Consider the following 26,301-nt stretch of genomic DNA (forward strand, 5'->3'; position numbering starts at 1 on the left):
CTCAATAAGAGCAAATCTACACCGCAGGAATTTAATCTGACTTTTGAACTTGGATTTCTTTCAAGAGGAATAAAATCCTGCTGTCAGTGGGTCCACGCACGATCACCTGTTCTAATCCTCTGTCATCTAAAGCTGCATTCATGGATTTGTTTGTTTGCTTTTTTACCACTTAGGCCAAAATACATCATTTTGACATACTATCATCTTTTTTGCTCTGGTTAGATGTCCAAAAAATATCAGACTGTTTAGCCGCTGTCTTATTTTTGGTCCGGTGTTATAAGCTGGGCAGGGCAAAATAAGATAAGTTAGTTTAAAAATGTGCAACTTTTTTTTTACAGTATGTCTGTAGTCGGGCTCTGGCTCAATGTCCCACCCACAAGACGATGTGACTGGTTACACATCACAAGTAATAGCATATCTGGGTAAAAGAGACTTTGCTGAGTCAGCATAGTTGTGTTTCCAAGGTACGGCAGCAGATTTTTGTGTTTGTGTTATAATAGCAATCCTGTACGCTGAAGTTGCAAAAACACCACAATCTTATAATCTATTACTATGATGACAAGTATTCCATGTTACCACTGAAAATAATGGTGCGCTTTGTTGCATTAACTTCATACAGTTAACAAGCTATTAGTGATAGCTAGTGCTATATCTTTGAGTAGCATTGGTGCCAGTGCAACTGAAACTTATTTTAATTATCATATTACAAACATAACATTACTTGCACATATGAGTTAGTGTTTTTACATGTTATAGTTATGGTCATAATAGCGTAAGTTAATGTTGAGTCTTGTAGAGCTGCCGAGCAAAAACATAGATAGGCTTTAACATTGTTTCTTGCATGTCACTTACCAGAGCCGCTCTCAATAGCTGGTGCTACTGAATGCTCAGAACTGTTACAGTACAAAGTTCAGCAACAGAAAGAAAAATCATACATGTTGCATATTCTGCACACAGAAAGTAGGATTTTTGAGGAAACATATGTCTTTGTGAAGAAACATTATAAACCAGTATTCTGGCTCTGATCAGTACCTGTCAAAGGAAAACGATATAAATGGATTCTAGTTAACAACTGACCTGGAGTGATTCCTTGCTGGATGGCAGAACCAGGAAGCCCCTCTAGCAGTTCCCCTTCCATGCTCTTTGGACAAAGATCATAAATCTTGACTAACCCACAGTCATGCTCTGTCTGGCTTGTCTACAGAAATTGCAGGTCAAGCCTATACATTTTTAAAAATGTCAGAAAAAATGCATTATCTGTCCCAGATCTCTCAACACCAATGTGATTATGAGGCATAGTCTGCATTAGTAAAGAGAGGCATGAGTAGAAGTATTTTTTATGTTGTTGTTTTTCCTTTTAATCTTTTGACTTACCTGTATGAGATTCCAAAAAGATTGGGTCTGTGAAAATATCCTGCAGCCAGAGCGTTACTGAATATGTATGCAGCTGGCTTTGAAAAAGGAAAAATGAAAGTATGTGGGTGTGTGTCTGTTGGAAATGTTATTCTTGGCGAAAGAAAACAAAATATCTCTGTGTCAATCATAGAACATTTAAATCACCACAGAAATCTGGGAAATAGAAGTAATACTGATGATGATAATCATGCCTAGTTGCATCAAATCAGATTAAATGTCACATTAGCATCAGTGTATATTAGAGGCTTCCCACAGGAATCTGATATAGTACTGATCAATTCTACAATAATAAATGCAACTGCACCATAATCATCCATCCATCATATCTGAGGTGGGCGACAGTGACTGACTCATATCCCATTCTTGGTGAGATACCACACATGGACAAACACACATCGACCATATGTAACATATACCAACAGTGTGTGCTGCTGTGTGTGTTTTGTGTGTCTGTTCGTCCTGGCTGAGCTAAGCTACGGGGCGTTACCATCATCCCTCAGCCTGAGTGGAAGTGCCAGTGGAGACTGGGAGTTGTGATGGATGCTGCTTTCTCTCAGGATGAGGCCAGGGACACACACACACACACACACACACACACACACACACACACACACACACACTCACCACACTAACATAGTGCCACAGAGCGTAGGAGGAGAGAGATCAGCTCTGTTTCAGTGTTAGCTCTCTGGGCTAAAATGAGCCAGAGACTGTATTGTCGACTCATTTTAAATTGAACCAACAGGGGCTGGGAGCTGTGGGAGCACTGCACCCATGAACTCTACAAATCGACCTTCATTTTGATTAAGCAGCGAGGGCGGTGGAAGCCTGCAAGTGGGCAGCCCCAGTGGGTAACAAGAGACGACTGTGGTCATACTGGGCAGCTCTTAGGGGATGACACCAGAAGACAGTGGTACTTAACTGGATATACCACTCTGCATGTATGGAGTCTTTTTTTCCACTCTTAATTCGAAAAAACATCTGGTATATCAAATAGGCAGAATTAATGAAAGGAAAATGTGTTATTTCCACTGTGTGTTTTTGTTTTTATGTCTTTAATGAACATGTATTTCCACTGCTAGTTAGTAGATGCTTATATCATATTTCCAAGTTGTAAGGGTTAAAGTTCATCCACAATTTTCCCAAAAGGAGCAATTAACTTTGCACCAAAGGTAAGGCACACATTGTAAGATAGAAAAAACCTTTTGATGAGTTGTTTATGTGAAATTTTCCAGAACAGCAGCCAGTGTGGCCATAAGTGGAGATTACAGCATAATAGCACATTGATTTCAAAGACATCATCATTAGACGATCTGACTGACTAGAGGCACATGCACCACATGTTTTGCCATTTCCACAGTAGTTTCTATTTAAAATTTGTGAACATTAAGGAGACTATTTCTTTGTTCAAAAGTTTAATAGTCTTTCTTTTATAAGTAACCTCTGGTCACTCACTGTCTTGGTTTTTCCAGTCTTGGATACCACTCCTCATCAGCCAGCTGTTTGTAATGAAATAGCTCTGGTAAACTCACTGTACGCTACCTACCCGGCACCATATGCTGCAGACAGACAAAGTTGTTAGCAACTAGCTGGCGTAGATGGTCAAATATCCAGGAGCTTAAGAACCAGATATTTTCCTCAGGAGTTGGTGGAGTCCAAACCAAAGTGGAAAGGAGAGTAAATATTTGACTTACATTCAAATATAAATGAATGCTAATGTTGCCCTGTGTTTGTTCCGCCACTCCCAAGTAGCCAAAGGAAATAATGTCCCACAGATTCTCCTTTACACACATATTCATGAGTAAATAAGGGGGTAAAAGGGCAGTCATTAGTGCCATGCCTGCTCGGTTTGCACAGCATAGATATCTATCTGATGGCCGTCCAGGGTTCTGCATAAAGAAATGAAATAGAAAACGCTGTGTGAAGCCATGCCACTGCTGTTGGCAGTCACCCTGCAATTCATCACGACTCTAGCGTTGCAGCAAAATTCACAAATACAGTCTCTCTCCTGTCTCCTGCCCTTTCAAAGATACTGTTATAAAAATACACTTGTTTCAATCCCAAAATGATTTTGCCTGTTCAACAAAAAATGTCTTTCCTCCTCAACATGACTGTCAAGTCCTGATTAATCAATGGCATCCTTCTCTGAAATGGCTCTGTAAACAAGCCGTACGCTCCCGCTCTGTCTGTAGGCATTGTTGGATCTGACAACTTTCTCTTGCTCGCATAAATTATTGATCCTTGACACTCTGGGTTTGCCGTGGTGCAGAATGCTAAGGATCCTGTGGTATTTATAGCCAACATTTGGGAGAGCAGCTGAGTTTGTTTGCCTGTGTTGATGATGATTTCTCGCATCAGGCTGCGGTCATGTTTCAGGGTCGTGCTCGTGTTCTATTGACCCAGGTGGTCTTGTAGTCCATGTGCTAGAGGTGAGGCCATGTTTCAGTTTGTTGCTGGCAGAGGGCTTATTGGCAGCTGGTAGTGGCTCAGTCAGACCTCATTTTTACAGCTCTCTTTCACATAGTTGTAGCTGGTGCCTCATCCTTGTATCAAATGGCTTTTTCAGCAGAATAGGATTCAAGATTTCTGAGTGATGTATGACTCTGTATGTACTTTCTGTTTGTGAATCCTTCTGCCTTAACACTACACAGTGATCACTCACAAGCTCATTTTCATGCTACAAAGTAAACGGTAAGTGATATCGATGTGAGCTAAGTAAAAATAGATTTTTGTGTTAAACAAATCATAAATTGTTTTCTCTGAAATTACAATGGATTTCTGTTAATGCTTGTGTTTGTCTTATGATAATCACAGCTTAGAGGTTACAGCTCAACCTTGTGACGCTACACTAGTAATTATTGCAGGAGGAAAAGTACCTAACGTCAATTTGCTGCTTAACATTCGTTTGGTTGAGATGGATTTTTTATAATTGATCATCTTGAACTCTCATTTCTCAGATATTTGTGATGGTAAGGCACATTAGCTGTAAATGAGATAAACTGTAAACTGAATATTATGCATATTTATACCAGTGTGGGGGCCTTGTAGTCTAGTTTTGGAAAATCTGAATGGAAACTATAGTATTACGTTTGAAGGCTGCCAGATCGTTTGGAACACTGAGATAACGGTTTCACAGGATAAAAAGGTGTAATTGCACTTCTGTTTGTGTAATATGAAAAAGCAAAATATCCAATTCATTTTGATCTTAAATGCGAACATTAAGAGGGACGTGATGACTTTAATATATTAGTACATGTTAACAATCCTACATTCTACCTTTGTGAAGTTTATAACGTTTAGTTTTTGTCAGTGTCAGAGAGGTTGTTTTTAGGCCAACTAATATTTAAAGGTCCAGTGTGTAACATTTAGAAGGATCCATTGGTAGAAATGGAATATAATATTTACAGTAATGTTTTCATTAGTGTAATCACCTGAAAATTGTTGTGTTTTCATTACTTTAGCATGACCCGTTTTTATAGAAGGAATGGGTCCTCTTCCACAGAGGCTGCCATGTTGACCCGCCATGTTTCTACAGTAGCCTAGAACTGACAAACCAAACCTGGCTTTAGAGAAGGCTTTTTTTTTTTTCGTGGGCCCCCGTAATTTCTCCTACATGCTTGGAATCCCGAGCTGTATTCAAATGATTGCAGTCTGCAACTTCACTGCTAGATACCACTGAATCCTACAGACTGGTCTTTTTTAGGCACCGAGTATAGGGTATGTCATATTTTGGTGCCATTGAGTGGTAGTATCAAGAATGACAGCAAATTTTTATACAAATTAAAACTTCAGCCAAAACTAAATTTATTAAATAAAATTAAAAAAATTAGACAACATAAATTTATTGGAAAAGTGAAAGTACAGCACTAAAATGTCTACATATATCTTTCTATTATCTTGTTGACATTGAAATTGCAATAAAAAAGTGTCACTTTTAAATCACAGAAGCCAAGATTTTGATCATAACTCACATAATGAACAGTGTCTTAACAAGCTGTGACAGATTTAATCTGCAATAATGATGACTGTAAATGGCAAACTTACTCAGCTGTAAATTGGCGTTTAATCTTATTTAAAAATTTAAAAAACACAGTTTTTTCTTTTAATTGAAAACAAGAGAGCATGGGTTACATCTTTTTGCTGTTAAAAAAATACCAACAAATGATTTGTGATTTGGAACAAAACATATCTCCCTACATGAAATACTACCTAGACCACAAATACAGGCCTGAAGGTAGTTCATACAAAATAATTGCAATTTTAATCCCAATCACAATGTCCTCATATTATGAAGCTCTAGCCCAAAAATGTTATTGATATACTGTAAGCAGGTACCGGCATATTCTGATGTAATACATTTTATTTATTTCTGTTCTTCTGTTGTCGTTAAGCATATTTTTAGAATAGGCTTATTTAATCAGGTTTTTGTAGCCTTGTCAAGCCACTCAATTTCAGGTACAGTAACATTCATTTTCAACCTCCTGCAGACACACTTTAAATGTTTCAATAGTTGTTTGTCATGTTTATATTATCCCTGCTTGCACCATTTGTAATAATTTTCTTTGTCTTGGCTATTTCTTATCATTTAGTGCAGATTAATCTTACCAGTTGATCATATCTTTCTTGTAGCATTTCACTCCATCCTGAGCGTACTCACTCATCATAACTTGCATCCAACCCCCATTGTTCACACTTTGACTTGGTCCTTTTCTCACGCATCTCTAATATTTTCCTCCTTTGTGTGCTGGAGTCCTCTACCCCTTGTTCTCAATATTTCATTCCAGTTGTCTCTCCATCTTTTTCACTCTTAATCCTCCTCCCTTTTGAAACCACACCATTGTCTCACTTTCGTTCTTTGAGACGCCGAATGAGCTTGACCTCATGTCACAGTCTCTCCCCCTCACATACACACACATACTGATCATCAAGAGATGCCCAAATAAACATTCACAAAGGTCCTTGTCATTAACACAGGTTAGAACACACCTCACACAGAAAGGAGAGAAGTGAAATTTGCATATTGTACGTATACACACACACACAAAAAAAACATGCACACACACACACACACACACACACACACACACACACACATACAAAAACACACATGCAGGTCCCATAAAGCCAGAATGTGAACAGATGATCTGCTTGGCTGTCAGGGCAAACAGGCTGAGTTCAGAACATTGGCAGCCACAGCAATGCCACTACTAATTGCCTTTCTCTGTGTATTCTCTTGGTGTGTGTGTGTGTGTGTGTGTGTGTGTGTGTGTGTGTGTGTGGTGTGTGTGTGAGCGAGAGAGAGAGAGAGAGATCCTCACATGCGAGTGAGTGTGGCGTCTTTCACACCCTCTGTGTGCATAACGTGGTGACTCAATGTGATATCACATACGTGTGTGTGTGTGTGTCTGTGTGTAGAATGTGATACGGCTTAGCAATACATGTGAGGACTGACTTGTGACTGCCCACTTGTCTTGACATTTTAGGACATTTTGAATTGTGAGGACATTTTGACCAATCACAACAGCCAAAACAGCTCATTTTAGTATCACGCCTACATCTAGAGTACCATAGTCTGCAAACTGTCGATTGTTTCAAATTAATATATCCACTATAAAACCATGTGTACTGTAAGTGAGTCAAACCACTTTGGTTTAAAATCTCTATTCCAGTGACATTTAGCATTTACCAGGCCTTTTAAAAGGATACTCCACCCAAAAGATATCTTGTCAGTGTTTAAATACCGAAAGAAAGAATTAAAAGGCAGCTGTAAGAAGTTGTTGAGGGCGAACAGCAGCTGTGTTCAGCCTGACTTCACTTAGTTACTATGGATTCCACTATAGCCAGATCTTGTAGTCCTATGGGAGATGGACCAGATGCTTGGCATGACATTAAAATAAAAAACAAACTGTTCAAGTCAGATATAGATATGGAGTATAAAGAGTTTATGTAAGAGGGAACTCGAGAAAAATTAGAAGAGAACAAGCAAACTCCACACAGGAAGGCCCCAGTCAAACCTAGTGGGCTCTGAGACTAGGGCATTCTTACTGTGAGGCAACAGCAGTATTGCTGTGCTACATTTTCAGAGGAATGAAAGGTATAAACATACTCACTTTGACATTTTATGGCATATGCCAGTTTAGTGTTCTTTCTGCCTATTGAGGAGTGGCAAATTGTAATACAAATATCAGGGTCAGCTTTACTTCTTCAACCTCACTGACCTGCAGGGGGGTTAGTCATTACAAGCTGTGCAGCCAAACATTTCTCAAACCCACAAACTTTTTAATTCTAGTCAAGATCCTAACGTTTCCAAGGAGACCAAGTTGTCAGGGTGAATTTAGGGGTAAATGTGCATAAAAGACATCTAGAATATTTCCATTTGATGGAATAGTGCAGTCATCAAAACCGTGGAGTCTTCTGCTTAAATATTTCACCCGGAGTAAACATCATATATCTTCAATGGAGATTTGGAACAAGCTGATACAGAATGTATATGATGCTGTCAGACAGTGTGGAATAAGATGATTTTTCCAACCTTAAAGCTACTTAACAGTACATTAAAGGAGAGAATTGGGCTTTTGGCTGTTAAGATTATGATTTGGTATATAGGGACAAAGTGGAGAGCTCAGATATCCTGAAGGAACACAAAGCAGAACTGCTGCTCTTTTGCATAAAGAGCCAGTTGGTTTGGTTAGGGCATCTGATCAGGATATCTTCTAGACACCTCCCTGTTGACATCCATCTGGGAGGAAACCTTGGAGCAGATTCACGCCAGATGTATAATATATCCTGTCAAGGCTGGGAATGCCTCAGGATCCCCCAGGAGGATCTAGAGGTAGCCAGGAAAAGGACGCCTAAGCTCCTCTACTTACTTTGCTGCCTCTGCCAATAAAAAGTAGATAAGTAGCAGAAAAAAGGGAAGTTGAGAGACATTTTTATTAAAATTTACTTGTGATTCTGGTCATTAGGCAGACACATTTTAACAGCTAGCGTTGAGTCATGAGCTCGCTTTCTGAAGCCATAACATGATAAGTTATAATTCATTACGAGGTGTCTGGATATACGTAAATAGTCCTGACTTTTTAACTTCAAAGCATTCTGGATTGAAATAACATTTGCAGTGTTTTTACCAAAACTCTCACTTAGCACTCAGTAGTAATGAATGTCTGTGATTGATGATTGGACAAAAGCGCTGCGCCCTGTGCTGACCTTTATGTTTGTTGCATATTGTCATTCTTTGGAAAAGCAGGATGGCTGACTATCATCATCAGTTCTTAACATAAAAAAGCCAAGTGGTTGCACAATCATAGTTAATTTTATTTCTGCAATGTCTACAATGAAAAAAAAATCTGAACTTAATATATATATTACAAATTTACTTACTTGTTTCCCATGTTAAACAGTGGAAATTAATGTTTAATGCATTCAAATGCTGTTTCTCTCTTATGGTGTCCATCAAACAATACTCTTCAGATATGTAAACCATAACCTTCATTTGTTGATATTCTTGTTTGAAACCATACCATTTTTTAGCCCTAATACTTAAAAATGGGGGTAAATGTGCCACAAGCTCCTGCGCTTAAGTAATGTGTGTGGGTTGTAGACAGCAGGCTCCTATCGTAAATTCTCAAATACAGGTCTAAGTAATGGCTGGTATTGAAATATTATGCCGGTCATTACTAAAGCCTCTGTAAAAATTGTTGAGGGCAGGTGGAATTGCATTATAATGACTCAGCATGATCCATTTCCACAGCAGTAATTCCATCAGTAGAGCAGTCCTGTCATACTCACCACTCCTCTGCTCCGAGTTTCCCCTTAAAAAAGAAACCGTTTTATTTCAATTAATTCCAATCCCTTCTACTTCTACTGCCATTCTTTCAATTGTTGTTAAGCTACCATCAATGAAACACTTCTTGCACAGATGTTTCACCTTACAAGCCTTCCAGTAGCTCAAACGCTATAATGCTTCCCTTTCGAGGTAGGCTTTTAATGTGAATCGTCTGCAGTCAAAAGAACAAAAGATCAAAAGAGGAACAGCAAAGTAGAATTTTGAATGAGAACAGTGTTTCAGTTAAAAAGAGGAACTTAGAGCATGATGGAAGTAGTGAAAATGTACATTATATCAATTTTATCTAAACAGGTTAACATGGAGGACACGGCAAACACCATAAACAGCTACTTAAAATGGAAACAGATCAGAACACAGGGAGGCTTCTCCATGAAATACAAAGTAAATGAACTTAAAAAATCGGAACAAATCTGAATAAATGCTGTCTCTAATATAAGCCTCAACAAGTCCTCCATATTAAACAACAAAATACATTGTTTGTCCATGCCTTCCAAAACTGTTACAAATTAAGGTTTGGAAAATGGCTACTTCGTTAAGGCTATGGGACTTTGATTGTCATGGTTACGATGTTAATGTTTTAACATGTGGTTAAAAATCAAAGTCATGCTTTAAAAGCAAAAAGATTTGGGAATTTTGGTTTGAGACAGGAACAGAACAGTGGTTTCCCACGTTTAAGTCTGATGTTTTATTGATCCAACCATGCACCCTGACCAGCTCTGTAAATTGAACTTTTCACTATAATAACATCATCTGACCTCTTCCTTTGCTCCTGTCATAATTACTACGGCTGCTACAGGCCTTCGTCACAAGTCACTTGAAAAAGTCATTTTGGGGCAGACTGATGCTGTTTTCTTTGACGATAGTCTTAAAAGTCTTGTTCTCTCTGTAGTTGAGATAAACTAAACTGGTTACTAAGTGATGGTACATCTGTCCCTGATGTGTTACACAGATGTCCTGTACTCTACATCCAGTTTCTCTAGCATTGCACTTCAAGCTGGAACAATCTTAATCTTATTTTCTGTGGAGTGAAAGTGGAGTGGCCTGTTGTGGCCAGCTGTTTTTGGATATTATTTTCCTATTAACTATCTGTAGTGATTGCTATGTCTGTTTTGCCACCCTTTCATAACCCTTGAGACAACTGTAAGGACCAGCAGCAACTCAGATTATTCCCAACACTTTCTTTTGTTTTCAGTCAAAAGTCCTCAGAAGCCAGAAGAGAGCAGGCAAACAGTTTTGGGTTGGACCTGCTGGGGGATGACAGTGTTGAAAGATTGTGGGTGGAGAAGTGGGTGGAGTGAGAAGGGCTTATGAGTGCCAAAGCAGTGTAATGGTCTGTGTTTGTCGTCTAAGAAGGCACATGTGTCTCTCTGGCGGAAAGTGTATTCCTGAGCCCTGTTGTTCGTAATCATAATAATAACAGCGAATCATTTGCATTGTTTCTTTGCAGCTCTCACTGTCTCAGCTGGCAGCTACTTCACGCTACCCGACCATCAGCCACTCCAGCTCAGCGTTGCCATGGCAACAGTCGTTTCCTTCTCTGCTCCATCCTTCCCCGTTGGCATCGGCCCACCAGCTGTCACATGTCGTAAGATTTCCACCCCCGTACACTCTCTCTCTCTCTCACACACAAACTCTCACTCTCACACACACCTACACACACACACACAGACACACACACACACACACACATACACACACACACACACACACACACACACACACACACACACACACACACACAGTCTTGTTCTCATACACGTACATGCTGAGGAAAATACACAAGCATTAACAAAAGGGTGTCGTAGATTTCTTTACACACGATGTGCACAGCAATACACAACATGGTAAGCTTTTATACATCCCCCAGGATATGCAGACAGTCACTCAATAGAGTTCAAAGACACACTCACCTTTACTGCACTCTGCTCTCAGCCTCATACCCATAAAGAGACACACACGCACACATACAACCTCCAAACTGAATTCCAGCCCTGCACACTCTTTGTCTTTGGAGCTGCTGGAGGTGCTGGAGCTACTCCGTTTCATCTTTATAATCAAAAGAAACATTATTCTTTGACTTAGCTTTTCAAATCTTTCTACAAAGGCTACTTCAATTTTCTTAAGGTATCCAGTATCCTGCATAACCTTGTGTTTTGCCCTCTGGGAAAATATGTTTCATTGGCCTTGTTCAGGACCACTTTTAATAATAATTTAGTGTTTTTGTTTCCCACATTTAGCTTTTCGGTAACAACTCCCATTCTGAAACGGAATTCATGGCCTATGTGGGGGTCACAGTGGTAGTATTTAATTGCAGACCTACTGTAGGTGAAATACCATAGTTTTAAAAGTATTTTTAAATAATTTAATAGGCTTTCTAATTTCTAGGAAACATCACCACAGCACTCTTAGGAGGTCAAACCCAGTGTGAACAGTCTTTAGTAAATGCTGTTTCAACCCAGCTCTGTCTAATTGAAGCCACATAGATCCTAGTGAAGTAGCATGCGGCTGATAATGGAAATGATATCTGAGAAAATATCTGACTGGTTGACAGGCTCTATGCATCTTAACAAAGTCCTATCATCGCAGCCAGGGGATAGCAGGAATGAGGAAGTCAGCTACACTGTGCTGATTTTAATAGCTCTGAATAATTTCCTGAAATGATGTGAGAGAAACCTGTTACCCCCAGTTGTAGGTGTGGGCTGCTGAGAATCAGCAGGCAGTCTTTGCTAATTTAAACCATGTTCACCCACAAAGATGCATATATTTTGGAATCAGCACACTGCACAATAGTAACAGTGGTAAAATCTCACAGAATGGAGAAGAAATCATAATGCTGTAATCCTGGGATTAACTCAATCTTTTTCTGCTTATCAAAAAGAGGTTTGCACCTTCTTATGTGATGATGTACTATGTATTGATGTAGAAAAAACTGCAATTATTGTTTGATAAGTATAGGGATTTGTGAACTTACAACAGATAACTTTGGGAAAAACATAACATCCAACATGTCAATTACCTGTTCAGGTAAATCTAAATGTGGGGACTTGCAGTCTGGATTTTGATCATACCTACTGTGCTCACTATCATCACATCAGGTCTGTGAGGCCACTGGACTGTGATGGTGATAAAATTCAGTAGACAGGGCTTCAGACATTATTCAATGCTGTGGATATATCTTGACCTTGTAATCCATCTCTGAGCACTTTTCTGAAAACATACGCCTAGCTACAGGTATTCCACTTCCTCTAACTCCTCCTGATATATTCCAAGATGAGATGCATAATCCCTCCAGTGTCTTCTTGGTCTGCCAAAGATATTTGTCCCAGTTTGATGTGCTTGAAATACCTTCACAGTGAGGCGTCCAGCGGCCATCTTTCTCAGAGGCCCCGACCCGGCACCTTTTGATTCAAAGGAGCAACGACTTTACTCAAGACTCCTTCAAAATGTCTGTCTGTGTTCCTAAGGGTGAGCCCAGACACCCAGCGATGAAAAAAAAAATGTTGTTGCTTGCAACCACAATCTAATACTATTGGTTATCATCTAAAGCTTGTGACCATAGGCAAGGCTTGAAATGTATATTGACGAGTAAATCGAGAGCTTTTCCTGCATTCTTCATTCTCTTTACTATGATAGAATAGACTCTCTGGAAGTAAGCAGAAAGTGTGCTTGAGGCCCCTTGCAGACCTGATGCATTTGAACAGCCTTCGGCCTCTCAAGTCCATGAGCCTGCTAGTGCAGGGATGTCTAGATATTTGCTTGTACACCACAGCATTTTGCTGTGGCGTACTTTGCTCATATACTAACTAGACAGCAGTAGGTTTAATGTTTTTTTCCCATATTTCATGCTCAGAATCCATATAGCTTAAGCTATGAATCATATTGCAGTAATAATCCAGGAACCGTGGATCAGGCTTACTGGAGATAACAATATAATCAGACACACAATATGGCTAAAAAAGGCACAATTGAATTTGGTTTTGAAAGACTGACTAGGTCGTGCTGTGGAACTGTCAGAACAACTTATCTATTTCCTATGTATCACTGGCATTTTTGGTTGAATTTCAAGCAATGTGCATTTTTTATGCCATGAAGTATGACAAGTGAAATGAGATTGGTTTGTGTGTTTTATTTAGTGGGAATAACCCACACGTGGCTGTTTTATTCCAACAGATGATTAAAATTTCAACAATTTACTTGTCTGTTAGCCAGGAACAACTTGTTTTCCAAGCATGTGGAAGTAACTATGGTACTACTGTAGAAACATTCAACATATTCACAAACATATTCTAAGGTAACGAAAACACAACGATTCTAATTTCCAGGTGATTATACAATCATGAAGACATATCTATGAATATTATATTTAATTTCTGCCAATAGATACTCCTTAATGTTACACACTTGACCTTTAGGACATAATAGGTATTATAAACCCAGGAGCTCAAGAAATTAACAGCTAATAGAGGAAGTCATAAAACAAACTGAATCAGTAATCTGAGTTAAAATAATATGTATCTTAAGTTTGCTCGTATTAGTTACCATAAACCAGTGGTTCCCATACCTTTTTTTTAAGGGACCTCTTTTTTAGCATTGCCTAAACTGACGACCCCTCACTAAGTGACATATTTTATGGAGTTTGTGTAAAACGAGCGATTTGTATGAATTTTGAGCAATTTGAAAATTGCATCAGAGATCAGTTTTCCTGATATTTAAGCGACTTTTTATACTATTCTCTGTCTGTATAATGTTTTTGTTTTTTTGTTTTTTAACAGCCATACATCCTTAATGGGCTTCTGCTATTGCATAATTTTCTAATGCAGGACAAGACTGTTTATCAGAGAGTGAAGCTCTGTGTAGTTTGTAGTTTGTACTCAGTTTATATCTTAAATAATAATTTCAATTAAAAAACAAAACAATCACAGAAAACAAAATGCTGAGATATTGGCCTACTGTTCTTTTACCCCTTAAAATCAAGAAGGCATTGCGACCCACATGAAGCTTTGTCGACCCCCAGGTTGGGAACATCTTCCATAAACTGCAATTTAGCAAGTAAGCCTGTAGCTACAAAACTGTATATACTGTGTATTGATTTGAGGATGGGTGTATTTCATTGCTTATGAATTCAAGTTGTCCTCAGTAAACAAATTAATGCTGTATTTCTTCTTTCCATAAACTCATCTTTCAACACTTTTGACACTGCTTTAAATATTTTCTCTTAAATCAGGTGGCAGTTTCTTGATTACGGTTGCTTGTTTCATACTCTGCTGCTGATAATGTACAATGCTCTGTTGGAAATTGAAAAAACACCGTCAACATTAAAGTCATGGATAAGTATGATGCATTATATCTCTAGTTCGCTGGCTGCCATTAGTTTTCAGTTATGATACTGTAAGTGAGTTTCTGTCAGATTATCTTAGCATATATTGAGACATCAAATCAGCTTGCAGAATTTATTGTTTAAACCTCCATTTGTCCTTGTCCATGACCTGAACACACCTACCTATAAAAAGCTGTTGCTCGTATGTCGTCACGCAGCACAGGCTTGATGGCAGCAGGTTCAGATACAGTATAAAGCTATTACTTTGAGCCTTTTAAACATGCTAAGGCGTCTACACCATGCCTTTGCATCCTCTGAGGTTATTACGTTGCAGGATGTTTGATCAGAGGAGGAACATGGATGTGTATGTTGCAGAATGACTTTGGTCGAGGTTATTACCAGCATGTTTGATGGAAAAGCCAATAATGCACAGCCATGCATGTCATCTGATAGGCCAACTGAACCATGCACATGTATCAAAGACCAGAATAAAATACACTTGACTGGAAAATGACACCATTAGCCCTCCTTAGCTAATTATCTGTGCTAATGCCCCTCCAGCTACGTGTCTGTCAATGACAATGAAGAGGGGATTAATGTTTGTCAAAAAAAATCCGAAATGTTGAATTGATCCACAGGCATTAACAGTTCTTGTTCTTTTCCTAAATAACTGATATTGTGAAGTAGAAAGAAGCAAAAATTGATAATAAGAAGAAAAATGTCTGCAACTGCATTGCAAATTGAATAAAAGACTGCCTCAAAGTCAAAACATAAACAATACATTTTTGGCTTTTAACTCATCACTTAGGACGGCAGTTTGGTTTAAATTAAACGTTACCACTGTTGTGTTCATTCTGTAAGCAGGAAGTGACTCTAGGGTTACACAAAAATACATAATCTTCACACAACAAAAAAGGTTATGTGTGGACATTTTCCTGCAAAGAATGAAGTAATTTGGTACTAATTTGGAATGTCCATGAAAAAAAAAATCTACTTCCAAACCCAAGCAAATATTCATTCAGTCTGAATTTGTTGTTGGAAACTTTATTGTCAAGATTTGTTGAACTGTGTTCCTGCCTGTAGACAAATGTCACAAATTTAAATGTTCAACTGATCTGCTGTGCACTGATTAAACCCTTAGCTATCAGTTTGAATTAATTCATTGAAACTGATAGCAACTGAATCCTACAATTAGTACTAAATGACATAGTTCTCTCTAGGAAATTACAGATCCGTAAAATGAACCACCAAATACATACAAAATAATGTTTTTCTTTTTGTCAGCAAATCCCATGACTAAAACAAAAGTGGGATGATCCTTGTATTGTCTGTGTGTCCAAAGCCTGACACATCTATCCTCTGTGCCATAGAGCTCCACTGTTGTCTAAAAACTATTAAGACACATCAGTGAACCACACTGTTGCACTGGGTTACATGCTCCTTTATTACCATGAACACACACTCCAGTTTCTTCGGAGTCAATCCCACATACAGTTGAAACCAGAAGTTTACATACACTGTATAAAAAAAAGACACTTTTTCTTTTTTCTCTCTGTCTGACATTAAATCAGATTAAACTTTTCCTGTTTTAGGTCAATTGGGATTACCAAAATTGTTTCTATTTGCCAGAATAATGAGAGAGAGAGAATTTTTTAGACAATGTTTTTTTTACTTTCTTGAAAGTCAGAAGTTTACATACATTTCATTAGTATTTGGTACCGTTGCCTTTAAACTGTATGACTTGGGTCAAACGTTTTGGATATCCTTCCACAAGCTTCTTACAATAGTTGGCAGGAATTTTGGCCCATTCCTCCTGACAGAACTGGTGTAACTGAGCCAAGGCCGCCTTGCTCGCACGTGCCTGTGTGCATTTGAAAACTGTAATCTGGCTTTTTTATGTTTCTTTTGGAGTAATGGCTTCTTCCTGGCAGAGTGGCCTTTCAGCCCATGTTGGTACAGTACTCGTTTCACTGTGAATAATGACACACTCTTACCAGCTCAGCCAGCATCTTCACAAGGTCTTTTGCTTTTGTTCTTGGGTTGATATGCACATTTCAGACCAAAGCACGTTCAACTCTGGGACACAGAACCCGTCTCCTCCTGAGAAGTCCACAATTCTCTTCCTGATATCTTGGCTGATTTCTTTTGACTTTCCCATGATGTTGATGAAGCAGTGTGTTTCAGGTGTGCCTTAAAATACATCCACAGGTGTGTCTCTAATTAACTCAAATGTTGTCAATAAACCTATCAGAAGCTTCCAAAGACATGACATCATCATCTGGGCTTTCCCAAATTGTTTGAAGGCATAGTAATCTTAGTGTATGTAAACTTCTGACTCTGAAGTAATAAAAATTGTCTAAAAAAAAATCCTTCTCTCATTATTCTGGCATTTAGAAAATAGAAATAATTTTGGTAATCCTAACGGACCTAAAACAGGAAAAGTGATTGTCTCATTTCATGTCAGACAGTGATAAAAAAAAGCGTATGTGTCTTTTTATAGAGTGTATGTAAACTTCATACACTGGGTTTCAACTGTACATTGTCCTGCTGCAGTGAGTACTTGCACAAAATGTGTATTAATTCACTAATAGTCCCCAACAAATGCACTAGTTACTCCTGAGTAACATTTTCCAAAAACTACAGCGACCAGCTGTGGGAAATAACTGAGCTTTCTTTAGAAATAAAACTAGGAACGTCTGACCCACTTTTAAAGATTTGCATCTTAACTAGGAACTAATGGCCTTGGGGCCACAGGTAGAGAAGGGAAAAGGAAAAGTAGACAGATGGACTAACCCATTTTTGGTATTGGTATTTTCATGGGATTTGCTTACAAATTTTATAGAATGAAGTGGGCAGTTTAACACGGTAATGTGCATTCTGGCATAAGCTCCTGCTGTATGTAAAAGCCTGATTTAGATGTTAGGTAGAAATTGAGTGAAAGCGGGTCTCTGGAGTTTTAAAAATGTCCTGCATGCAATGAGTCCAATGAGACTAGCATACCTTATATTCCTGGTTCTTAAGGGTATACTATCTGAGCTGATTCATCTCTTTATAATCTATCCCAGATATTCTGCCCTTCGATAGCTTGAGCAATTGCATTGGCACACCTTACCACTTTCTCTTGGTGATGTATTGTCTTTATGTCAAGTTTATTTATAGAGCATTTTTAACAAACAGGTGTGTCATAGAGGTCTTTGAGGATAAAAAAGGGACACGAAAACAGATAAAATCCAGTAGTAAAACAGTTCCACACAAGAGAAACGTTACATCCCGGAGGAAATCTCAACTGTAAATAATGATTTTAGAATTGACAAGGCAGCTTGTAGGGAGTGACTGATAAGACAAAGTCACACTTTCTGCCTCAGACGTCTCCTGGTTTTCCACGCATTCAAATAAGAATAGCAGCATTTCTGAGATTCATGCGTCATCCTGTTCATCTTTTGCTACCAGAGATGTTGATTTACAGTTGTTGGTTCCAAGTAAATTATAATGTAGAAAAGTTGCCTCCTGCAGCTTTAAACGCTGACTCACATCCTGGCAAAATGCTATGACGATCCTCCGACACACTGAGCATACCACTGAGAGGAGAATTCTAGTGGCTAAACTTAGGTTTGTATGATGATTAACACATCTATTTAATGCCATGTTACTTAACAATGGGCAATCAGAATCAGGCATTCACACAGTTAAGCTTTTTATGCCCCCTGTCACATATAGCCACTGTGCATTGCATCCATACATCCAGCAGCCACCTTTTAGTGTTTAGTGAAGTTCTGAAGTCCTTTCTGCCTGTAACTACAGTGCAGTTGTTTCATGTTGTCCCACACATTAAATCAACTTGTTATTTCCAGTCTACTTCTGGCAGAAATAAAATGACTGTGGGTGTAAAGTAACAGAAATCATGATGAACTTCTTTATTGCAGATATACTGATTCAAAGGGTTGTCCCCTTAATATATGCTATACAGTAGGAAGGTGAGGAAGAAATCCTGCACCATGATTTTAAATGGTTTGTGTAGACTTAAAAGAAAGAGACCTCTCTGCAGTAAATCTTTTTTTGTTGCTTTTAGTTTACTATGTCCATCTCTACGGTGGCCGACAAGGGCAATTGGCCACAAACGGCAAAACGCTGCAAACACTGAATGATGCAAAACCAAAAACACACAAACACAAAACAAATGCAACAGAAAAACGCAGCAACACAAAAATGCAGAAATCACAGAAACGAAGCAGAAGCACAAACTTACAAACCCACAAAACAAATGCCAAAGAAAAATGCTGCAAATACCAAACACACACAAAACCCCGCAACAATATTATAGAAGAATATTAAATAATAAAAGATTACGGCCAAGTGTTTAAAAAAGACATAAAGGAAAACATACCTTTTCACTCTCCTCTCCAAAATTTAGCCAACTTTCTTCTTCTTCTTCTTCTTCTTCTTCTTCTTCTTCTTCTTCTTCATGTCTTTCAGGTCTGGTCCCACAGGACTGGTCCATCCCTCAGGTCGGGTCCCCCTAGTGGCCATGCGCACTTCCGTTTTGTGGAGCAAATTTGCAGTTTGCAGTTGTTTTGGGGTTTTGTGTGTTTTTGGTATTTGCAGCATTTTTCTTTGGCATTTGTTCTGTGGGTTTGTAAGTTTGTGCTTCTGCTTCGTTTCTGTGATTGCTGCATTTTTTTCTTGCTGCGTTTTTCTGTTGCATTTGTTTTATGTGTTTTTGGTTTTTTGGTCATTCCCGTGTTTGCGGCGCGTTTGCCCTTGTCGGCCACTGTACATCTCACACCGTCAACAGAAACATCATCCTGAACTGCAAACACCTTCACTTGAGGTTTCCTGACCTCTTTTTACACTTTAACTACTACTGTCCACCCTGAGTAAAATGAGTTTTCTATAGCAGTTTTCAGATTACCTCTTTATTTATCAGCTGATTATTTCTTGTATGTGTCATCCCACATTGGTCCAGGCCTGCTCAGGTGTCAGTAACATCGCCCACCTGGAAATGGACCTTCAGCGACAAGGGGATGTGTCGCCTTCAGCTCAAGACGAAGGAGACCAACTTCAGGAGCTGCCCTTCACCCCTGTCCATGCCCCTGTCATCACGCTGGGGATGAATGTGCCTAGGTGAGCCCCGTCTATTGTGTTCTTCAGGCGTGGGCGATGATCTGTTTGAGAAAATCTGAATGTTTTTATTCTACAAAAAGCCTCCATGACAGTTTTGTTGAAACCGCCATTAAGAAATACTGTATGATCAGGTTAAAAAGATGGTTGGATATCCCAAGGTAACTTGATTTTCAGTGATAGTTGCATTAAAAGAGTTGAAAAGAAATGGGAAGCTAAATGTCCAAAGGAATATTATATTGTAATACAGCTCTCATAAATGTATTTTACTCCAAGAGTAACACAGGACAGACTTCATAAAACATGCTGGATTATTATTTCCTTAAACATGTTATTTCGTGACATCCGTTTTCATGCTTTCCTCTTTGCCCCCGAATCATCATTACTAGGTCAGTTATTTGCATAAACTGGTCTTAAATCCAGTAGCTAGGACCATTCTGCTCTCTGAATCCTGAAGCAATCCCTGATCCTTTATGAGAGGGAAGGGGAATACCTCTTCACGTATGTTGTTGTTGACACCAGCTGTGTGACATGAATCGCAATAAAGAGGCCAGCTGTTATTTGTGAAACGGTAAGCACTTGTCAGTATAATGATACTCATGATGTGCAGCCGTATACTGACTTTAATGGAATTAATTTGGTGGTCAGCACTTGAGTGAAGAAAAGGTCGTTCTAGTGTATTCCGGATATATGACATTAGTATGATTGCCCACCTGGCCTCTCTGGATTACCATGGCGCTCAAGTTTGTTACATATTTATTCCTCTTCTCCTTGTTGTATTTTCTGTGATGAGCACCTCACCACAGTTTCTGGTGAGGATAACCTCTTCATTGCAGCATAGGAGGTAGGAGACATTATTGAATGAAGCCACTTTAAAGATCTTTTTAACATGCTACCGTTTTATCTGGCCTGGTATCTCAGTGTGAACACTAGTACAGTCCTTCATTACCACCATAGTACACTGTCTTGCTGTCTACAGAGGAATATCGATTGTCTCACTAATTGGCAGCATGTGCTCGCTGCTTGGTATAGCGGTGTTGTCAGTAAGCGTAGGATAACTCAGCTCAGAGCCAATTTAAAGAAATCGTTGTGTCAGCCTTTACGTCGCACTTTGGGTAATGGTCTCAGCATTGTTTGTTAGTGTGAAAATTCATTATTATATCCAGCTGCAAGGAGGAGGTTTTGAAGTTGATTGAGAGTTACAGAATGCAATGAATTGAGCTCACAGTTTACTTTGCAGCTAATAATAGAGTTTGGAGAGGATATCATAATCGCAGCCAGGTCTGTTGAGGTGGGACATCGAATGAGAAAGTACATCCTGCAAATAATGGGCACAGTAACTCGGAAACAAGGCATTGCATTAGTGCAGAGAGTCTGTAAATAAGCAGCTGGCACCAAAACAGTTTCCCAATCCCAGAGTTTGGATCCAGACACGATGCTGTTCAGTTCAGTGGGCTGAAACATCTCTGCATCTTCACTCGGAGCCAAAACATCTTTTTGACTGTTTTCAGTATGGAATGACCCACTTCTCTGAGAAGAACAATGAAGTCTAAAGAAGTTTAATTGAAGTTGCTTTGCATATCTGATTGAGTCCCTTTTGAAATACAAATGATGGCTTGAATATTAATCCACCGGGGCTAAATTAAGATATAACTTTGAGCGATGGGGAAGAGAGAGGGAAAGCATGAAATTGACAGAGCCGCAGAGGAAAACCCAATCAGCTGTCTTCTTCACTGTTATTGCCTTAATTAGTTTGATCAAGGCTTCATTCTTTTACAAATACGACACTGTGGGCTCAACTGTTTACCAACTGGACACCGGCAGTGTTACTGTTGTGATAAGCCCCAAACATTATCGTTCATTTTCCTGTGCTTGCACTTTAGCCAGCCATCTGTGCACTGTGTTTATAATACCCAGAGTGTTTGGTGTCAGCGTTGAAAGTATAAAGTATGAATGTTACCATAGTTGTGGAAAAACAGGTGGCCACCATGATTAGAGATAACTGCCAATTATGCTTGAAACTCCTGAGGGAGCGCTTTGGCACCCGTTCTCTCTCCCCTGTAACCGTTCTCGTGGTGCCGCTGCTTGACGGATATTGCTGACATCCTCATGCTGTCTAATCATTGTTTCACTGCGGTTTTGTTAAGTCCAGCCAGGTATTGAAATTCAGTTTCAGCTTAACAGGATGAAGTGAGTAAATTGAAGTTATCTCCCTAAAGATAAACATCTTGAGTCAGAATGGAACTGATCCAAGATATGCTGAGCTGGGTCTGAAATGATAAAACACCACATTATTCCACTCAGATCCACTCAAAAATTGTTCTGCCTCATTTACAACCACAAATCACCCAAGGGAGGCCGGTGCACGGCATTCTCTGAAGTCTCTTCAGCTTGCAGAATGATCGATGTGCGGTCATGACTCTGGAATGTTTCTCTAATTTAAGTTTTCTCCTCCAGATCCAGCTCAGTCAGCTCTAGGAGCTCACTGGCCCACCTCTACTCCGCTGGCTTCCCTGACATCGTGGACAGTAGTGGACAGGTGGCAGAAGTCCTGGACCCCACAGAGCCCGTGCCCTTTGACCCCCAGCGTGAAGAGACTGACCCTCTACAGGGCAACCTGCTGGTGTTGCAGTTTCTGGCGTTTACCAGGTGAGACCTGCTGTGTTGTGTTGCTAATGACGGATAGCAGCAGCTCATGTAATGCACAGTGTATTTGCTGTTGTCATAAAGATCAGTATAGATTTAGCCTGTATGCTGTGATTGCTTACAGTATATGTGAGTACATGCTCCTTAGAGTGCAGCTACACCCTTCAGCTCTGCTAGCTCCCTTCCTCTCAAATTAAAAAAATTCTTTAGAGAACTCCAAAGAACAGTGACATTAGGGGGCGTGGCCTTGAGTGTCAGGCTCTGGCAATGTAGCAGGAACAGCATGCTGGTAGCCAGAGCTAACCAGCCATGAGTAGCTGCTGGCAGACTCTGTGGGTCTGCGCTGGAAACAGAGTCTGCTGGAGCTTTCACAGTCACTAGAAGCATATTCACTGCAGTTTGTAAAAGTTTCTGTGTGGTTCCTGTGTTGTAGATGCATGTGTGTGTGTGTCGGTGTAGGAACTGCCAGTGTGTGTGGGATCAAGGGAAAGATTGCAGTCTGGTGCTTCTATAGCCGTCTTAAGGACAATTCCGAACAATTGCCTCAAAATAAAAAAATGAGAGCATTGCATTTGCATTTGCGTTGCATAAACTCTGTGAAGGATATTAACACAGGAACTGATGTGTTTCATCACAGTACAGGCAAACATTTATTTTGCAGCCCAAAAAACATGTTTAAGCGTGGAGTACTTCTTTAAGTATTACTATAACTATAACAATTTGTGTTTCCAGAATTGTCAGTTGTCATTGCAGTCTTGATTTGACAGCACTTACTTACTGTACACTGAGCCAGTGGCCATTTAACTTTATACAGGAATGAATACATCCTTTATTCATTTTGGTTGACGGCCAAGGACAACACCCCGCCTGCCTTGAGATTTCTCTTTTTTGTTTTGTGTATATTGAACTGCAGCCAAAACTCCAATCCACTTAAACTATGAAGGCATAAAGTCCTGCCAGTCATTCTCTACACACATGTCAAGTACATATCCATACACATCACTCAGACATACATACACAAATTACAGAAAAAACACATAAACACATTTCCCCTCAGCACGGGCTGAATAGCACCTCTGTCAGCGGCCCGTCACAAAAACCCTGGAGCCAGCTTCCCCTCTGTCAGGGGCTGACAGTGGAGGGGGTCTGCTGAGGGATTGCTACAAAACACAACACTCTTTGTGTCCTTCTATCTTGTCATCAGCACTGTCAGCAGTTTGATAAACCCAATTCATATCTGTCTTGTTCATCATAGACCCACCACCATGCTGCCGTGACTGTGTACCAACCTCAACGCTGTATAATTTCTTGCTGTTAAGAGACCTGATTCATAATGCTGTTCTCAGTGCTATGTGTGAATAGACAGATCTGCTTTGTTGTCAGTTGGAATTCATGCATATGTAGATAAAAACTTCTAAAGGCTCTTCCTGTGTAGCAATAGATGCCATTTACTTCATGTAGATTCACCTCAGTGTGCCTAAAACTTGAGAGACAGGAAAATGTTAGAAGACTCATAACACTGACTTGAATTTATCTTTTCTATTCCATATGATTCCATTTAATCATGTAACATAGCTGCAGATGCTTGGAGAAATTAGCAGTTTTTGTCAGAAGGGCAGCCGAGATCCCCAGATCAACACGTGTTGTATACTCTACATGGTGTGTCTGACATGTGTTTCAGTCATTAAGCATCGCTAAGCAGCGAGAACTTTGAATCTTGTATCTTTTTATAGGCCAAAAGACATTTAAAGATGTTCGGGACTGCAACTGTCAATTAATGTGTCACTTTTGGTTTTTTTTTAAGTGAGTTTTGTCTTTGAAATGTCAGATATTAGTGAGAAAGGTCCCCCCACAACGTTCTGTAGGACAGCTTTGTCAGCTACTGTAACTGTAACATTTAAATGTTTCTTCAGTTAATGGTCTATGTAAATCAGACACAGAAAAGTGTTAACTTTGCTGCCTTGTTGAGACTAAATTCAGTGTTTTAGTTGAATGGTTTGGCAGTACTGTGTCATCTTGCTGTAATTTGAGCCCCTTATAGAACAGCTCTGGTTTAGGGACACGTTGTCATGACTAATAAGAAGTCATACAAAATAAGGAAGACAAGCCGTCAGATGATCAGACAGGCCAAACAGCATGCTATTGTAGTTGCACGTGCACACATTGTGCACAAGACATTCATTTTTGTCCCACTGAGACTGAGCAGGGCGGTCAGTTTTTACATGTTTCCAGCACAGCTTTGTGCAGCACAGCATCCCTATCCTGTTTATCCCATACACGCTGGCAATTAAATCACTTCCTTTCTGCAGGCGAGTTGGAAGGAAGTTTGGTAGCAAAAATCTAGTTATACTGTAAAATCACAACAGCAAATATTTAAAGCCTTTGGGTAAGTTGAAACAGAATATTTCAAAAGAACAGATATTTTAATAAGAGAAAGTATGGATTTTTACTTTAATTTGTGTGTTGTGAAGGCATTATTTGATTCTTCTGCGGTGAGTCCACCCTTATTAGATTCCACTTTGATGACGGCCTGTCCATGGTCGTTGTGGGGGGGCTCCCAGCAACTCCCTGCTTGTTTTCAAACACCTTTCCTTTTTTTCCTCATTATTGAATACCCGATGACTGATTGCTTATCTGCTCATTACACGGAAACAGAAAGAAGCTCATCCTGAAACTCGTCATTATTTAATGTGTTCTGTGCTAAATCAAGTGCTTGCTGGCTCGCCGGGACTTTTTGTGGGCCATCAGCAGTTTGAAGTGGATGTTTAGATATGCATATGTGTGTGTGAAATCACACTCAGAGGGTGGTGTTTGTACTATGCACCATCAGGAGGTTCTCTTAGTCACAAATTCTTTTGTTTCTCAATAGGAGTCCTAGTATACAAAAAAATACATACAATTTCCTTAGTGTTAACAGAATATAACACTTTTTTAGAGAGACGAGATTTCCTGTCTTCCACATGACTAGTTTTCATGCCGCCTTATTAAGAAGGAGCCAAGTTATCCACTTATTATGGATCAAAAGTATAGTGCTGAGTTTGTACCTACTCAATCAGCGGTCCAATTTATAGCCACTTTTAAGGTGTGATTTACCCCCTTAAATTCTAATCCTCATTTTGATTATTGGGTTTTCACTTTTAAGTAGCTGTAAAGCTGAATTACCAGCTCCAGTAGGACGTGCAAGACATGCATATTTGATTTTTTTCTTTCCTGGAATTGTCTGAGGTAAATCATTAGCTGAAATGTGATTTACTCTCCCGGGTTGTTAATGACATTCTCAACCATTCGCTTTCAAATATGCACACCACTCCACTCCCCACGTAGATTTTGTAATAAAAATATCACAGTTACTGTTTAATTGATAATATCTAGGGAAGCAAATCAATCACTTGTGGATTTATTTACATGCAGCATTGCCGTATTACTGTCAATTACTGCGCTGCAAGTGATCACTGCTTTCAGAATAATCATCCGCCTCCGTCTTTTGACAGAATACCGACGGCGGGTGTTGGTCCCGATTGGCCTGACAACGTCTACTTCACCTTCCAGTTCTATCGCTTCCCACCAGTCACATCTCAGCAGCTCAAACTACTGACCAGTGACAAGGTTCAACAGAAAGCTAGCGATCCGCTTCCCTGTGTCCTGGCCTCCATCAACAACGACGGCGCTGTCAACTCTGGTAAGGATCCACGGCTGCAAAAAAATGCTGTTCATTTCCTCACTGAAATGGAGAGGCAAAAGTCTGAATGCACTTTGAGCATCTTAAAGGCAACTTTACTCGACTTCCATTTGTATTAGCATAGCATGAAACTAAAGACTTGAAACTTTCTTGAGATAACTAATCTATCACAGCCAAACATGTCGAGTTATGTTATCAATGCATAGTTATACTGTTGAGAACACTAACTGACAAATTCATGCTGTCTGGTGCATTTATGTCCATGTCTTAAGGTGGAAA

General features: G+C 39.5%; 1 protein-coding gene across 1 annotated transcript in view; it reads left to right on the forward strand.

Moving 5' to 3' along the window:
* Positions 1-26,301, forward strand: part of nphp4 (nephronophthisis 4) — a 156,701-nt gene that overhangs the window by 86,805 nt on the left and 43,595 nt on the right. Inside the window, exons 13-16 of the mRNA XM_051424893.1 lie at positions 10,710-10,847; positions 19,543-19,700; positions 22,155-22,346; positions 25,835-26,022. Of these exons, the coding sequence (XP_051280853.1) occupies positions 10,710-10,847; positions 19,543-19,700; positions 22,155-22,346; positions 25,835-26,022 (676 nt within the window). The remainder of the gene's footprint in view (positions 1-10,709; positions 10,848-19,542; positions 19,701-22,154; positions 22,347-25,834; positions 26,023-26,301) is intronic.

This window comes from Dicentrarchus labrax, unplaced genomic scaffold, assembly GCF_905237075.1.
Source record: "Dicentrarchus labrax unplaced genomic scaffold, dlabrax2021, whole genome shotgun sequence".
NCBI lineage: Eukaryota > Metazoa > Chordata > Actinopteri > Moronidae > Dicentrarchus > Dicentrarchus labrax.